Genomic DNA, 18,129 nt, shown 5'->3' on the forward strand with positions numbered 1-18,129 from the left:
ATGGGCCATGAACTTTTTATAGTATGTTGGTGGGGGGCCTCAGAAGGAAAAAGGTTGAGAACCCCTGTTCTATGATAGTTATTTCTGCATCAGAAAGCACTGAACTGTGATTTCCTTCCTAACTGAAACCATGTAACTAGCTGGCTATAATTTATCTAACAGCCAGTTTAAGACCCAGTCCACCAAAACAGTTAAACGTGTCTCACTTTAGCCACAGGACTAGTCATTGAGACTAAGGGTATGTCTACACTATGAGATTATTCCGATTTTACATAAACTGGTTTTGTAAAACAGATTGTATAAAGTTGAGTGCACGCGGCCGCACAAAGCACAATAATTCGGTGGTGTGTGTCCATGTACCGAGGCTAGCGTCGATTTCTGGAGCGTTGCTCTGTGGATAGCTATCCCGTAGCTATCCCATAGTTCCCGCAGTCTCCCCCGCCCATTGGAATTCTGGGTTGAGATCCCAATGCACGATGGTGCAAAAACAGTGTCGTGGGTAAATGTCGTCACTCATTCCTTCCTCCGTGAAAGCAATGGCAGACAATCATTTCACGCCCTTTTTCCCTGGATTGCCCTGGCAGACGCCATAGCATGGCAACCATGGAGCCCGTTTTGCCTTTTGTCACTGTCACCGTATGTTTACTGGATGCCGCTGACAGAGGCAGTACTGCAGTGCTACACAGCAGCATTCATTTGCCTTTTCAAGGTAGCAGAGACGGTTATCAGTTGCTCTGTACCGTCTGCCATGCCATTGTAAATTGGCGATGAGATGACGGTTATCAGTTGTTCTGTACCGTCTGCTGCTATCATGGGTGCCTCTGGCTGGCCTTCGCTGAGGTTGGCCGGGGCACAAAGACAAAAATGGGAATGACTCCCTGGGTCATTTCCTCCTTTATGTTTTATCTAAAATAGTCAGTCCTGCCTAGAATATGGGGCAAGTGTATTAGAGAACCACTGTACCAGAGAACCAGAGAGCACAGCCACTCCGTGTCAGATCCCACAGAAATGATGAGCTGCATGCCATTCTAGGGAGTGCCCCTGCAACAACCCCACCCATTGCTTCCCTCCTCCCCCAACCCTCCTGTGCTACCATGGCAGTGTCCCCCCATTTGTGTGATGAAGTAATAAAGAATGCAGGAATAAGAAACACTGAGTTTTTAGTGAGATAAAATGAATGGGAGGAAGCCTCCAGCTGCTATGATAGTCCAGGCAGGACATTAAACGGTGCGGGGGAGAGGAGCCCAGCATCCTGCTGCTATGATAGTCCAGGCAGTACAGAATCTTTTCTTTAGACATAAAAGGGCGGGGGCTGATGGAGCTCAGCCCCCAGTTGCTATGATGAGGATGGTTACCAGCCATTCTGTACCATCTGCCGGGAATGACCGGGAGTCATTCCTATTTTTACCCAGGCACCCCCGGCCGACCTCACCTGAGGCCAGCCAGGAGCACTCACGGGCTGATGATGAGGACGGCTATCAGTCCTTTTGTACTGTACCGTCTGCCACCGGGGAGGGGAGGGGAGAGGATGCTGCTGTTTAGTACCGCAGCACCGCGTCTACCAGCAGCATGCAGTAGACATATGGTGACATTGAAAAAAGTCAAGAAATGATTTTTTTCCCCTTTTCTTTCACGGGAGGGGAGGGGGCAGTAAATTGATGAGATATACCCTGAACCACCCCGGACAATGTGTTTGACCCTACAGGCATTGGGAGCTCAGCCAAGAATGCAAATGATTTTTGGAGACTGCAGGATAGCTGGAGTCCTCAGTCCCCCCTCCCTCCGTCCATGAGCGTCCATTTGATTCTTTGGCTTTCCGTTACGCTTGTCACACAGCACTATGCTGTGGACTCTGTATCATAGCCTGGAGATTTTTTTTTCAAATGCCTTGGCATTTCGTCTTCTGTAAAGGAGCTCAGATAGAACAGATTTGTCTCCCCATACAGCGATCAGATCCAGTATCTCCCGTACGGTCCATGCTGGACCTCTTCTTGGATTTGGGACTGCATCGCCACCTGTGCTGATCAGAGCTCCATGCTGGGCAAACAGGAAATGCAATTTAAAAGTTCGCAGGGCTTTTCTTGTCTACCTGGCCAGTGCATCCGAGTTCAGATTGCTTTCCAGAGCGGTCACAATGGTGCACTGTGGGGTACTGCCCGGAGGCCAATAGCGTCGATTTGTGGCCACACTAACCCTAATCCGACATGGCAATACCGATTTCAGTGCTACTCCTCTCGTCGGGGAGGAGTACAGAAACCAGTTTAAAGAGCCCTTTATATCGATATTAAGGGCCTCGTTGTGTGGACGGGTGCAGGGTTAAATCGGTTTAACACTGCTAAATTCAGTTTAACACGTAGTGTAGACCAGACCTAACTGTGCTCAAGTGCTTCTTGGATCGGGTTTTAATGAGTATTGAATATCCCGCAATACATGTCTGATCATATATGTTTTTAGTCCTGGCATTTCCCAATAAAATTGCTGCATTTGTCCATTTAGCAAATAGGTGCTATGAATATGATGTGCAAAGTTTACTTATTAACAGTAAATGACTTGATTAGAAGATTTACAGATCACACAACTTTAACAAACAGAGAAGCAAGACCAAACTCTGCTGTGCCATTGACTTCACTAAGGCTACACATGATGCAAGTCAGAGCAGAACTTGGCCTGCGGTATTTTTATATATGCTTTTTATGTGCTTGTTATGTATTCATTGAAATAAATCTACTTAATTCCAAGTGTCATGCTGATTATGGGCACTATATTGAATATTTGTTAGAAATTCAACAAGGAGCTTCCATTAGCTGATACAATCAATCATGTGGGCCACTAGGCACAAGTCAGTGGGTACAAGCACTCTGCAGAGAGATTGGTGGACCAGCTGGGATCCATAATCCAGCTGCTTAGCTGGGGGACACATTTTTCCTTCTTGATGTGTGAAGTCTTTCTATGAATGGGCCTGAAGAACAATTCACAAACAGTGGGAGCTTTTGGGTCAGTCTGGTCAAAAATGTTCTAATCTCCAGTCCTGCTGAACCTAAAAAGGGAGAGGGTGGATAGATGTGGGGCACTGTATCCTGGCCCTCTCCACGCAGTGGACCTATCTGGCAAAATGATAAAATCAGGAAGTCAGGGAATAGCTAAATGGAAACCTGCTGCCAATGCCTCCTGGCATTAATGGCTTTGTCTCTATTTTCCAAATGGCCTAAGACTTAAGGGCACCATTTGGCACTTGATCCCCAACCCGCTATACACAAGGACAGCCACCCAAAGCATGCTCCATTACATCAGTGAAAATCCAGACTAATTCCATGCGGCCTTCTCTCTCTAATTTTGTTTTCTAGTCTTTCCAGTGTTCAAACAAAATTACCAACAGTTTTTTAAATCGGCAAATTTTTGTCCAAAGCAGAATACAAAATGCCCTGTATAGCAACAGGCCTCTTGCAGAATTACATCTAGGGAACAGCAGCAGCCTTGGTCTTTTGAACACTCATGTGCTGTCGAAATTATACACAGTGTGTTCAACCACATGAAGATTAATGTAGCAAGACAGAGATGAAAACAACGTATTGCATGAGATGACTTTGGCACAAAGGACCCTTAAAAAACCACAGACTCTACAGTTTGGGTATTTACAGATACCACAAATGTTGGCCACAATGTTCCAATCACCATACATGCTACAAATGAGATGTGAGAACAGGAAGCTCCACCTGCCATCTGAGCAATGCTTCAGCTGTTACTGAGGCTGATTAAACAAAACTCCCTCCCATGTTAGTGCAGGATTGTAGATTGCTATTCATTCCAGCTAATACTGTGAATGGCAGTTTGAAAAAAATATTCAGCCCCATTTTAGAATGTCAGCCAACAGCTGCTCATTGTTAGACATTCCATATGATAAAAAGGAAGGGACAGAGGGAAACTAAGTTCTGGCCACATCTAATTTGCTGTATTTTATGTTGGGCTAGTGTGATAGATGCTAGCAGAGTGTATGTATAGTCCCAATAACCTGCTTGCACTAGAATGCTAATAACCCTCAATAGATAAGTCTACAGTGATATCAGTTAATAAGATCTTTCAACAGGTATATAACCATTTAATATGAATCATTCTTTCAGATGAATAGGCAGTGGAAGTGTTGACTTGTACTGCTTCTATTCTATATTTGAACATGTTATCATGTATGAAATTAATCTGTATCACCACTGTAGGTCATTTATATTTTGATTGCGTTCCATCATGTGTGTCTGTGTATATAATTTGCACACACACATCCATATACGGGGCTCTGGGTTGTGGGGGAGGTTCAGGGCTGGAGCAGGGGAGTGGGGCACAGGGTTGGGGTGCGGGCTTACCTTGGGTGGCTCCCAGTCAGTGGGGCAGCGAGGGCGCTAAGGCAGGCTTCCTGCCTGCCCTGGCACCACAAACTGCACTGTGCCCTGGAAGTGGCTAGCAGTAGGTCTGGCTCCTAGGCGGAGGCACGCAAGTGGCTCCGTGAGGCTCTTGTCTGCAGGCACCTCCCCCCACCCCAGCTCCCATTGGCTGGTTCCTGGCCAATAGGAGTGTGGAGCCAGTGCATGGGGTGAGGACAGCACGTGGAGCCTTGTGGCCCTCCCACCTAGGAGCCGGACCTGCTGTTGGCTGCTTCCGTGGCACAGCACGGTGTCAGAACAGGTAAGAACTAGTCTGCCTTAGCTGGGCAGCACTGCCGATGGGACTTTTAATGGCCCAGGCGGTTAAGTTGACCAGAGCCGCTGTGACTTTGTGCCTTACATTCCGCAACCCAGTATTGGCTCGTGACCGGCAGTTTGAAAACCACTGCTCTAGAAGACAGCTATCCTTCTGCTGTGAGAGACATGCAGTGTTTTGTATGATCATCTATTATGACCTATGCCTGGATTCTTGTCAATGGTCAAAACCATAGAGGTGCATATGCTCAAGTAAGCCCTGCTCCTGTTTTGGGATCTGCTAGCATGGATTCCTGCACTTGTGTGGAAACCCACTGAAATCAGTCATTGTTCTGTTGCCTTCAGTGTACTCCCCATCACAACATCAAATCCGAGTCAAACCGCCACCCCTACACCATCCCTCCAGCAGCTGTCCCACGCCTCTCAAATGGAGCAGCTGGCAGGGAGTTCCCCTTGACTTTGGAACTCAGTCCCTTCACTGGTCCCCAGGAACCTGAACTTTTCCAGGCATGTAGCTGCCCCTAAGCATTTGGGGCGAAGGGAGGTAAGGCCTGGGGAAGGTATCTGGAGAATTCTGGAGTGGGATGATTTTATTTATTTATTTATTTAGTGTTGTGATGGGGGAATGTGGAAGGTGACAATACTGGTGGGCTGGGGACAGTTTGTTTAATTTGATTTGATTTTAACTGGTTTTAAAGGCATTATGTATCTTATTTTTTTAAAAGGGGGCCCAGAACACTTTTTGTAACGAATAAAATATATTTCAAATGTGTGAAGTAAAAACAGTAGTGCAGGTCACTATTATTGTCATACCCTGTTATGCCTCTTCAGCAACCTTCTTCAGGCTGCGCACCCCAGCTTTGGGCTCACCTCTGTCAAGGAGATCCCCAGGAGTTAGAGGTGTGACTTGGTTGGTTTTTTGCTTTGGTTTGGGTATTTTTAGGAAAATTAAAAGCACAAAGATGGGGGTGGGGAGTGGGAAGCCAGGAGGGAGGGTGGTTGGGTGCTGCCACTAAGGGGTGGCAGGTCCGTGTGTGTGAGAGTTGCAGAGTGAGACACCCTCTCCCCCCCCCATCCACCCACCCACCCACACACCCTGCAGCAGTAGCTCCTGGCCCATGGAGACAGCTGGCTCAATTTTCCCCACTTGAGGCATTGCGACCTGGGGGCCCTGCCACTCTGCCAGCAGGGCAGCCAAGCCAAATCTGAGTGGCACTGTGACCTCGTCCTTGGTGCATGGAATCAAAATGCCCAGCATGGGAAGCTGAGCCCAGCCAGCCCCCCAGGCCAGGAGCTCCTCCAACTGGAACATATTCTGGCTTTCTTGCATTTTCTCTCCACCCCCGCCCACTTTTAATGTCATGACCCTTTGTACCCTTTCATGATCCTCTAAGCCCTCCACAGTTTGAGAAATGCTGCTCTATAGTGATAAATGGGCAACAGAAAAGCAACAGATCTACTGTATGTAAAGTTAGAAATTACCCCCACGCTGCCCCCTTGTGACTGTGCTGTAGTGAAGATGAGTTTGCTAAAGACTCTGGGGCCCCTTGTTCCATGTTGTGATGGAAATAGTGTTCTCTTCCTTATCTCATTCTCATTGTTAGATAGAGTGGCTCATTGCTGTCCTGATCACTTCGTGGAGTGGCAACAGCATTATCCTCAGAAAAGCCCACTGACGCAAACGTTCCAAGAGTGACAGGGTAGAGATGAAGAACACGTCTTTCTCTGAATGAGAGACTACAGGATCTTGAACATTTAGTCAAGATGAGGCACAGCGAAGGGGAACCCGTACATGGAAGCCACCAAAAAAGCATTCTATTAAATGTGCCAGGAATGCATGTTAACTCTGTTCTGCTCTGGGTGACTTATGTTCAAAGTTGTGAACTTATTTCCTGTAGCAGTATCCCATAGCTATGGGTTACAACTGAAGGCCAGAACAAAGAGTCTTATTACTAAACTTAATCCTCACAAAATCCTCAGCACTCTTGCCTAAGGTTTAATCATGTCAAACAGTGTAGATACCTGTCAAGGATGATCCTGCAGTGACAGCTGGTTTCACAGTCGCCAGGTTTGCCCATCCAGAGGCCAAACTGGCCCTCTGTACTGCACGTTTGTAGTTATCATACAGTGTCTTGCCATACTGGGGAAATAAAGCGCATCTTTAATCCTGAAGCAGAGTCAATGCAACTATCTGCATGTCCAAACACACATTTGCTGTGAGCTGCATTTTTTTGAACCCTTTTCCAAATTTTGTTAGAAAGCAGCTATTTCTACAAAAACTGAGCCTGAATCTGTACTGGGACATGCCAGAGAGAATCCCTACACCTGTATAGAGAGTCTATTGACCCCTGCACCCTATTGATTTCAATGGGATTCTGCCCTAGGATCCACTCAATGCAAGATAAGTGCTTAAAATAATACTATAGCACTGTATGCTTCAAAGCACTTTGTAAAGGAGTAGGGGGGGGAAGCCTGGGGGTGTCTATTTGGTGTCATCCCACAGCAAGAAACAGTGGCAGATACAGAAGCTAGGATCAAGCCACTTATTGTACACTGACTGGATGCAGTGAGCCTCAATGACAGCCAGTTAGCTGAGGGAGTTGGAGGGTGGGGAGAGGAATGGTCTTCATTCTCACCTTGGCAATTCTGATTCCTGTTACCCACTGCTGTAGAGTCCCCTGGTCATCACAGCATAAATACTTGATATATTGTGACTCCTTTTGAATCTGGGGATGCTGGAATGAATAATTCTTGCAGTTAAAAATCTACATATATGGCAAAATGTAAAAAAGTCAAAGCCTCATATGGTGATCGCAATGGGAACACTGACTTTCTAGAGCACGTTAACATGAAGATGACAATTATCAGTGTGTAAAAAATGAAATCACAAACTTCAGCACACAGGGATTAACATTTGTAGCATTTGCTTATAACAAAGGTTGTAAGAGAGGTCTGCAATGTAAATACCTGAGTTTTAGAAAGCTAAAATGTGACCTACAGGTCAATAAAGTCTAGAAATGTCATGGTTCAGTGCCTAGTGCTCAATGTGTAAACAGAGGAAGTCTGTTGCAATCTGTAATACATCCAGCCTGAAAGTGCAAAGTGATTATCATTTCTAAAGAGCATATTTAATTTGGATAAGCACAGACCATGAGCTGAAACAGATTTTTGTCTTTAGACTCATTGTCTTCCTGTGAGACTAGCTCTAGCGCTATTCCAAGTTTTTGTTCTATGCCCCTTTATCCTTTGTACCTCTCACCAACACTGCTGCAAAATTCCATCCTATTGTAGCTATAGGATTATACATAATGCAACACCACCAAACGTAACCACTTTTTCCAGGACACTTAAATCCTTTGATTTTTTGAAGTGGATCTGGAACCCTTACTGCTACTGCTCAACACTGACATATCCCTACAGCTCAGAGTCTGTTACAAATTTCAGTCAGATTGCTTGCTTGAAAATTGCACCTACTGATTTTAGATTTTGAAGGAACTAGCCTCCAATGCTACAGTACAGTAGGATGTAAACCCCAGGCAGCTCAGAAACTATTGGGCAGGATATTTATGCTACCATCTATTGGTGAACAAGGAGATGAGACAGGATGAGCAGACCTTATTTGCATGTTTGTTATCCGCCCTCCCAGTGTGAACGTTGGTTGTTTTGGTTAAAATTAATTAAAGTGCTGGATGGGGGGGGGGGAATTAAATGTTATCCTATTGTGTGACAAAAGGGCATAAAACTGTACTTAATATGCCCTGAGAGGAGTTGCCATAATCCAAACTATTGCACAGCTGGGCAGTACACTAGTCACAAGGGGTTTCTACCTTGTGAGAAGTAAATCTCTTGTGGCCAGGACTGTGCTCAAGGGTCCTTTGTCACTGAACCCCTTCCACAGTGCAATGATAGAACAGAGTTAACTCTGGTAAGGACCTATGTCTGTCACCTACATAGCATCTCTAGAGCAGCACTCACTGTCGCTGGGTTCGGAGTCCGAGGACCTGCATCCTGATAAGATATGATGCAGAGGTAGTACTAAGGCAGCACTTCCTCTTTGGGGCCAGAGATGAGCCTGCCTGACTGTACTCCCACATTCCAGGACTAACCACTGACCAAAAAAACACCCCCAAACCCATGAGTGGGTGGGGTACATGGGGTGCACCAGTGAGAAAGCAAGGTGTTAAAGGGACATGCACCTCTACCTCGATATAATGCTGTCCTCAGGAGCCAAAATATCTTACCACATTATAGGTGAAATCGTGTTATATCGAACTTGCTTTGATCCGCTGGAGTGCGCAGCCCCGCCCCCCCTCCCGAGCGCTGCTTTACCGCATCATATCTGAATTCATGTTATATTGGGTCGTGTTATATTGGGGTAGAGGTGTATGTCCATTGACTGTTCACATCAGCAGGTGGGGAAACTGGGGCAAGGGATTACTGCCAAAGAGACTGTGTGGGTGAGTGTTTTACCTACTACTCATATAAACATATGAATGACTTACTGTATGTTGCTGTGTTTCCCAAAATTAATACTGTATTCCTTTCCCCTAATAACATTTTCTTTGTCTCATACACAAAGTTGGTGCATGTCAGAGGGGAAGCATTGCCAGTTAAGCATTGCACAGAGGTTTCTGGGTAGTTGTTCAAGCTTGTGGCAGTATTGGTTAATTCTAGGAGGAACCCCTAGATATTTGAACCTGGCCATTTTTGCTGCTGACAACTGCTGACAGAAGGGTTATAAGGACATTATCACTGGCTTATTTCACTGCTTCTATCCAAGTGCACTGTTGGTGGTTTATCCTGGAAAACTCCAACTCAGAACATCCAAGGTCCAATTCAGTTTCCTGGTGTGAAGAACATCTCCAGCCTAGAGCCCCTTTCATACAGGGCGCTAGAATGGACATATGGATAATTTCAACTCCTGACGCGCCTTTCACAAGATATCAGGGAATTTTTGGTCTGACTTGTAATATTCTATTCAGTCCAGCAGATGGCACCAAATACTTTTCAATGGTTTTATAGCACTGGCGGCTCATGATGCTACCAAATGGCCGGGCACATACGCTGAGATAGAGGGTCTTCTCTTCCCACCAAAATGAACAGCAGTTCAACGATCCTTCAAATACCATGAGTCTCCCTCATTTTTTTAAAACCACATTTAATATCACTTATAAGAACTTCCTGAAAGGAAATTTGTCATTAACCCAAATAACTTGGACAAACACTGGGAGAAACTTGCTCACTGGAATCAACCATGCTGAAAAGGAAGTAGCATGACTAGGCCAGCTAAGCATTGCCGTAGTTTAGGGGTGATGAAGAGCCATAATGTTCAAGAGAACTGAGAGGGACTCAGCCTCAAGAATGCCTCACAGCGTTACCCAGCACACAGCAAACACACCTCCAGGCTCAGTGCACACTGTGTGCGGAAAAGCTCCCTGCAATGATCAGATGGTAAAGCAAAAACATCTTCTCTGAAGAGGTTTATTTCCCTTTTCCTTGGAAACATCCAGCAATCAAGTGAATTATAAAGGACGACAGTTCAAAAAGCACCTCCTCAGATGCCATGGCTCCAGTGAAAAGTGATAACATCCAAGCAAACTCCAAAGAAGCAGAAAGGGAGTTCAGGCATTATGTTAAAAGCCACAGAAATCCTATAGGGCCTGAAAAATAATCTATAACAGATTTTATTACATTTCAGTGCACTGTATTTCTATAGCATAGATCGCACAGTGCTTAATAAAGGTGAGGAGGTAGTATTATCACCATTTTACAGATGGGGAAACTGAAGCACATATTGGCTAAGGGCCTGATTTTCAGAAGTGTTGAAATTCCACATGAAATCAGAAAGAGTTGCAGGTTCTCAGCCCCTCTGAAAATTAGGCCTTTGAGGGACTTGCCAAAGGTCACCCAGAAAACCAGTAAAAGGGTCAGGAATAGAACCTAGGCCATCTCCACTCCAACCCTCTGGCTTCTTTCCAAGTGTCATGTAACACACTGTGTCCCTCCCAAGCATTATTTGTATAGATAAAGAATAAGGAAACACTTGAATATAAAGACCTTATTTTTCAAGAAGCTGAACAAAACCAAAAAGGTTCTGCGCAGATGAATTTAAAGTATAAAGTAAATCTTATGCCTAAAGAAAACAAAATAGAACACACTGAAAACCTACAGTGAAATAGGAACCGAAAGATGTGGTTTGTATGCCTTGTGTCTAATGACTAAAACAAGAGTGTGTGTGACAGAGAGAATATCTCAATAACATGTTATCTTTCTTCACCTTCTTCCAACCATGAAAATGAAAAATAAGCTATAGATATTCAGTTATCTCATGGACTTCCTTGCCAAAAAATGTGTAAAGCTAGTTACTTACCTAAAGCTTCTGGGAGGTGTTACTGTCTACGAAACTGAGCACTGATCCACAAACTGATGGCTTTGGAGTTAGCCACTTCTGGCATTTTTGGCCTATTGATTTTGGGGTACCTCTACCATTTTGAGATCCCTTGAGGAGTGGTTTTCAGAAATGCTGAGCATCTGCTACAATTGAAATCAATGCGAATGGTGTGTGCTCAACACTTTGGAAAATCAACCCCAAAGTATCAAGTTGGACACCCAGAAAACTGAGGTAAAAGTGTGGCTAATTGCTTCTAAATTCAGTAACATTCTGACTCCATATATTCCCTGCAACGAGAATGCCAGCCTGGAGGCTTGCCTGATTTACCTAAAATGTGCAAAGAATCTGCTTATCTAAAACGACTGCATTGTCATAAGGTAATTCTGCTTCTAACTTACACTTCCCTGGTGATGAAGCAATACTTTTGGTTTAAGTATTTTTTTTTTAAAGATAGTTACTGTTAACTAAAGAGAATAACTTTTCAGAGAAAAGAAAAAGCATTTATTATATCCCTTCCCTCACTCTGCCTCTATATTGTTTAGGCACCAATCCTGCAGAAACTTACACACTTACTTAGACTGTGAGCTCTTCAGTGCAGGGCCCTGTTTCCCTACAATCTCTGAAACAGCTTATTAATAAATCTTTTTACATTTGCTTTTTTCAGGTTATTAGTGGAGGCCTGATTTTAATTTAAATACTCACCTGAAATGTTGATGCTAAAGGATTAAATTGTTTCAGATGAAGAGGCAAAAATGCTCTCTTGTTCTGTATCCTTTTTGTTTCCTTTCTAGGACTCTCTCATATCATCTTATCTCTCAAATGCACTTACTTCTCACTTTTACATTTTTAAAAGGGTGTCCTACAGAGTGTACACTTTATAGGCATCTGCGAGGGGATATGTTAGGTGTGGAAGAGGAGAGAACCAGCAGTGGACCAAATGAAGGACCAAATTATCTGCTGGAGTAACTCCATTATAGGAAAAAAAGCTACTTGAGCAGAGAATTTGGCTCTAAAATTCTTGTGAACATTAGAGATCTGAGAGAGATGTGGCAGACTCCAGAGGATACCAAGAAAGCTACAATGGGCTACAAGGAAAAATTACACAGCTGCAGAAATGGAGTATGATGATGCCTTTGTCTCAGTTTATCCCCAGGAAACCATTTTGTTTCATCCTAGATTAATTCAGCATTATGCACCATTACCTTCAGATTACTCAAGCAAAACCAGCACCAATAAACCATAATTAAATTCACTCAGTCTCAGACACATCAGGCTGACTAAACCAGTCAATTTGCATATAGATTACCTTGCTATTTGTCTGCTTTGAAGGATTTTTCATCATGGCATGAGATAACTGGCTTCAGGACTGGTGAATACTCTCACACAGACACAAGATAAACACTATTATGTTCAAGGTTTCTGTTAAACACAATGGAAAATTTCACCAAGGACATGAACTGAACCTTCTTGCCAAGGTAGGATCCTCTGGCTTTGGAATGGTTTGAGCTAGGGCTGTCGATTAATCACAGTTAACTCACACGATTAACTCAAAAAATTAATTGTGATTAAAAAAAGTAATCGCAATTAATTGCACTGTTAAACAATAGAATACCAATTGAAATTTATTAAATACAGTATTTTGGATGTTTTTCTACATTTTCAAATATATTGATTTCTATTACAGCACAGAATAAAAAGTGTACACTGCTCACTTTATATTATTTTTATTACAAATATTTGCACTGTAAAATGATAAACAAAAGAAATAGTATTTTTCAATTCATTTCATATAAGCACTGTAGTACAATCTCTTTATTGTGAAAGTGTAACTTACAAATATAGGGTTTTTTTGGTTACATAACTGCACTCAAAAACAAAACAATGTAAAACTTTAGAGCAGGAGTCGGCAACCTTTCAGAAGTGGTGTGCCGAATCTTCATTTATTCACTCTAATTTAAGGTTCTGCGTGCCAGTAATACATGTCAATGTTTTTAGAAGGTCTCCTTCTATAAGTCTATAATATATAACTAAACTATTATTGTATGTAAAGTAAATAAGGCTTTTAAAATGTTTAAGAAGCTTCATTTAAAATTAAATTAAAATGCAGAGCCCCCCGAACTAGTGGCCAGGACCCGGGCAGCATGAGTGCCACTTAAAAATCAGCTCACGTGCCGTCTTCGGCACCCGTGCCATAGGCTGCCTACCCCTGCTTTAGAGCCTACAAGTCCACTCAGTCTTACTTTTTGTTCAGCCAATTGCTCAGACAAACAAGTTTGTTTACATTTATGTAAGATACTGCTGCCTGCTTCTTATTTACAGTGTCACCTGAAAGTGTGAGCAGGTGTTAGCATGGCACTTTTGTAGCTGGCGTTGCAAGGTATTTACGTGCCAGATATGCTAAACATTCATAAGCACCTTCATGCTTCTGCCACCATTACAGAGAACATGCTTTCATGCTGATAATGCTCATTAAAAAAATAAATCATTAATTAAATTTGTGACTAAACTTCTTGGAGGAGAATTGTGTGTCTCCTGTTCTGTTTTACTCGCAGTCTCGGATGATGACCCAGCACATGTTCGTTTTAAGAACACTTTCACAGCAGATTTGACAAAATGCAAAGAAGGTACCAATGTAAGGTTTCTAAAAATAGCTACAGCACTCGACCCAAGGTTTAATAATCTGAAGTGCCTTCCAATATCTGACAGGGACGAGTCAGGTGCAGACCATGCTTTCACAAGTTTTAATAGAGCCACACTCAGATGCAGACACTACAGAACTTGAACCACCAAAAAAGAAAATCAGCCTTCTGTGGGTGGCCTCTGACTCAGATGATGAAAATGAACATGCTTGGTTCCGATTTACTTTGGATCGTTGAGCAGAACTCGTCATCCGCATGGACGCATGTCCTCTGGAATGGTTGTTGAAGTATGAAGGGACATATGAATCTTTAGCGCATCTGACACATAAATATCTTGCTATGACAGTTACAACAGTGCCATGCAAATGCCTGTTCTCACTTGCAGGTGACATTGTAAACAAGAAGCGAGCAGCTTTATCCCCTGCAAATTGTAACCAAATTTGTTTGTCTGAACAATTGGTTGAAATAGGACTGAGTGGACTTGTAGGCTCTGAAGTTTTACGTTGTTTGGATCTGAATGCAGTTTTTTTGTACGTAATTCTACATTTGTAAGTTCAACTTTCATGATAAAGAGATTGTATTACAGTACTTGTATGAGGTGAGTTAAAAATACTATTTCTTTTGTTTATTACAGTGCAAATATTTGTAATAAAAATAAATATAAATTGAGCACTGTACACTTTGTATTTTGTGTTGTAATTGAAATAACTACATTTGAAAATGTAGAAAACATCCAAAAATAATTGGTATTCTATCATTAACAGGGTGATTAATCGTGATTAATTTTTTAAATCGCTTGACAGCATTAGTTTCAACCTAACAGTACGAAATGACTGTTGATGATGTACATGCTGTTCCCAATACAATCCTCAGATAATGTAGTAGGAGAGCCACATTTCAGGCACAGCTGCTTTATATTTATATTGTATAGGTGCTATCCCACATAGTGCTGGACACTCTCAGCTTGTGCACTCACTACAGATGTGAGAGGTAATTTCTTCCAGTGGTTGCTAAAAATAGACTTCTTGGAGAAGTATGAGCAGAAGTTTTTGCTTCCCTTTCATTTCTGAGTAGCCAGAGCTGTCAGCAAAAGCGGGTGATCTGGAAAGCTGTGTTACTATGGGGTTTGTTCTTTCTGTCATGCTCTGCATGGCAATAGGAGAGGTATCCTTGTTTGGATACAGGTTTGAATGAAATGTTTCTTTCCAGCTGGCTGTGCATCCCTTTTCTCGTCTGTATTGGAGGTCAGGAGAGCTTCCTTGGACCATACTATTAGTGTCCTGTTATGTGCATGGGTGGCCAGAGACTGTTTTATTATTGTTAGATTGTTTGGAGAGGAACTTCTAACACCAGCACCTCACCACTGATATAAAAAGAGAGCCAAGGATTAGAACTAACATGTGCAATACCCTCATTTGACCTTGAAAGGGAAAAGGTCTGATGTTAAGATAAAGGGTGGTGCCCTTTAAATTTTGGCCGGTGTTAAGTAATGGTTAGTTGAGCAAGGTGGAATTATATGCACGCTTAGAAGGGTTCATTCCTTCTGAGGTTTTATTTTTTAATAGGTTGTGTTGTTTTTCTTATGTGTAACTTAACTGTTCCAGTGGTTAGTCTCATTTTATTGAGAGTTATGTCCCAGCATAGGCCAAGTGGGTAAGAGGAGAAAAATATCTTTCAAGCTTTATGGTTCCTCAAATGCCTGAGGACACATGCTGACTCTATCCATTAGCCTAGGCAGAGCCCTTTCCCTACCCTACACTATCTTCCCAGGGTTCCAAAAGATATTAGTTCCAGTTTACTGCTCTGGAATTGATAGAGGCAGCTAAATGTGACTTCAGCTTTCTCGTAGATGCTGATTAGCCATCTGGGCTCCTTTCAGTTAGACAAGCCCAGCTGGGCTTGTCTCTGTCTAGTAGTAGCGGGCATTAGGAAGTAGCTATTTGTTCCCTCACCTCAGACTCTTTCTGAATCATCCTGACAGGTAACTTCTGAATAAGCTAAACAAAATGTTCTCTCTTTCACTAGAAGACACTCAGAAGGGCTCTTGAGAAACCTCTAAGAAACTGGTCAACTAGCTTTTACCTTCATTATCTCCTGAGGTATCTTGATGGTTCAAATGGAAAAAAAAATCGTTGAAAGGAATAGCTTCCTCTATGCTCAGGGCTAAAGCATGTTTAATGCAGCACTGCAGTGACCGGAAAAAGTCAGGAAGCTGCATTCACAACTCATCACAGTTCAATCAGAAAAGATTCTCCAAACATAAGAGGTTATAACTAAAGGGGCACATCCTCCTTTGATAGAATTCCCACCTTCCCTTTCCAGAAACACTTGACAGTCCTACACATACACACAGGAAGATGCATAGGCGGCAGGTTATATACATTTGCGGTGCCTGAGCACCAGGAATATTCAGGGCTGGGGGCCCTGCTCCAGCAATATTTGGAGCTGGGTCTCTCCGCTGGCCCTGCCTGGATTGGGCCCCGACCCCCACAGGTCTCCCCCCCACCGCGTCCCTGCCTGGAGCAGGTCCCAGCCCCCGCCTTCCACCCCTCCCCCCTGCGCGTCCCCCCCCCGCCGCGCCACGTCCCTGCCTGACAAAAAGCAGCGCAGTGCCTCTCCCCTGCCTGCTTGTGCTGCCGAGTAGAGCGGCTCCGGGCAGAACTGCTGTCTGCTGCCCCCGGGTCCTAGTGCCTGCCATCCCCTACTAGCAAGGCAGGCTGCCCTTACCCTGGCCCTTCCGCCCTAGCCCTGAGCCTCTCCAAGACCTCAAACCCTCATCCCCAGCCAGAGCCCTCATCTCCTCGCACCCTAATCCTCTACCCCAGCCCTGAGCCCCCCACATCATGAACTCCTCATCCTCAGCCCCACAGCCCTTACCCCACACCCCAACCCTCTGCCCTGAGTCCCCTCCTGCATCATGAACCCCTCAGCACCAGCCAGAGCCATCATCCCCTCGCACCCTAATCCTCTGCCCCAGCCCTGAGCCCCCTCCTGCATCATGAATCCCTCATCCTCAGCCCCACAGCCCTCACCCCTGCACTCCCTCCTATCCCCAAACTCCCTCCCAGAGTGTGCACCCCCTCCCCCTTCCCACACATCCCTTCCCATCCCCAAACTCCCTCCCAGAGCCTGCACCTCTCACTCCTTCCTACGCCCCCACCCCCAGCCCAGAGCCTGCACCCAAACTCCGTCCCAAAGCCTGCACCCCTCACTCCCGCCTGCACACCCACCCCCTGCCTCAGCCCAGAGCCTGCACCCAGCACCCAAACTCCATCCCAAAGCCTGGACCCCTCCTGCACCCTAATCCCCAGCCCAGGACCTGCACCCCAGACCTCCCCGCCCAAAGCCTCCTCCCAGAGCCTTAGGCAGCTAGGGGCAGAGTTGAGGGGCAGGTTCTGGGCACCACCAAAATTTCTACAAACTTGCCACCCATGGGAAGATGGTAAGAAACTCTGCTCCCTGCCTTAATCATCTCTTGAGATCCCTGCCATCCCTAAAGACACATGAGATCATAAAATAAAAGAAAGCAATATTTCTTTCAAGGTATACTTCATCACACTGATATTGCGGGGGAGGATCTCTGGAATCAGGTACTAGTTCTGTTGCTTGGATCTAGTCATCTGGTAAGATGGCTCAGGGTTGTTTTGGATTTATTTTGGGGGTGGGGATGGGTAGGGGGTATGCATGTGATTTCTTCAAAACGAACATTCATGTTGTTTTATGTAGCTTTATCACAGGCTGTTCTGTTAATCATTCATCCCCTTTGTATGAACAATGGGCCCTTTCAATATCTTTGAAGTATGTGTGAGCATAAGCTTAAAAGGTGTGGATGTGAAACCCCAGTATCGTAGCCCATATTTTAGTCTTAATGAAATGAGGTCTGGAGAAATCAACTATCCAAAAAATAGTCTCCTTTCACTTACAGGTTAATGCCACTGTCTGTCATCATTGCACCTGAATGTATGCACAAGACTATTCCTTTCCATTAATTCATCTTGGACACTATCACAGAATGAAAAACATCTCATGTCGTGATTAGTCAGTGATGACACTCTAAGATGGTTTGTTCTCCTTTGGCAACTCAGGACAAGTTGTCCCCTGCAGGATAATCTCACTTAGAACACTTGCACATGAATACTAAACCGAACTAGGAGATGAGCAATTCACCAGTATAAACTTTGTGATAGCTCTACTCCCATTTTCACACTTATACGTCACCAGCATCCACTCAACCTAAAAACAGCCCAATGGTCAATCACAATTCTAGACACTGTTAGAAATGTTACACTTCTGCTCACAGCTGGAGTATATGGCTCAGAGTAGAGAGAACACACTTGTTTAGGCCTGTCCCTAGGTCTTACAGGCAGTGAGAGATAAAAAAGAGCTATATGCAATAGGACCAGAGTTAATG

At 44.2% G+C, this 18,129-nt stretch overlaps 1 protein-coding gene across 3 annotated transcripts in view; it reads right to left on the minus strand.

The window, feature by feature from the left end:
- Nucleotides 1-18,129, minus strand: part of APBB1IP (amyloid beta precursor protein binding family B member 1 interacting protein) — a 126,011-nt gene that overhangs the window by 21,080 nt on the left and 86,802 nt on the right. For all 3 annotated transcript variants that reach the window (XM_050939081.1, XM_050939080.1, XM_050939079.1), the window contains exons 11-12: nt 7,325-7,423; nt 6,711-6,828 (exon numbers count right to left, since the gene is read on the minus strand). In XM_050939081.1, the coding sequence (XP_050795038.1) occupies nt 6,711-6,828; nt 7,325-7,423 (217 nt within the window). The remainder of the gene's footprint in view (nt 1-6,710; nt 6,829-7,324; nt 7,424-18,129) is intronic.

This window comes from Gopherus flavomarginatus, chromosome 2, assembly GCF_025201925.1.
Source record: "Gopherus flavomarginatus isolate rGopFla2 chromosome 2, rGopFla2.mat.asm, whole genome shotgun sequence".
Taxonomy (NCBI): Eukaryota; Metazoa; Chordata; order Testudines; family Testudinidae; genus Gopherus; species Gopherus flavomarginatus.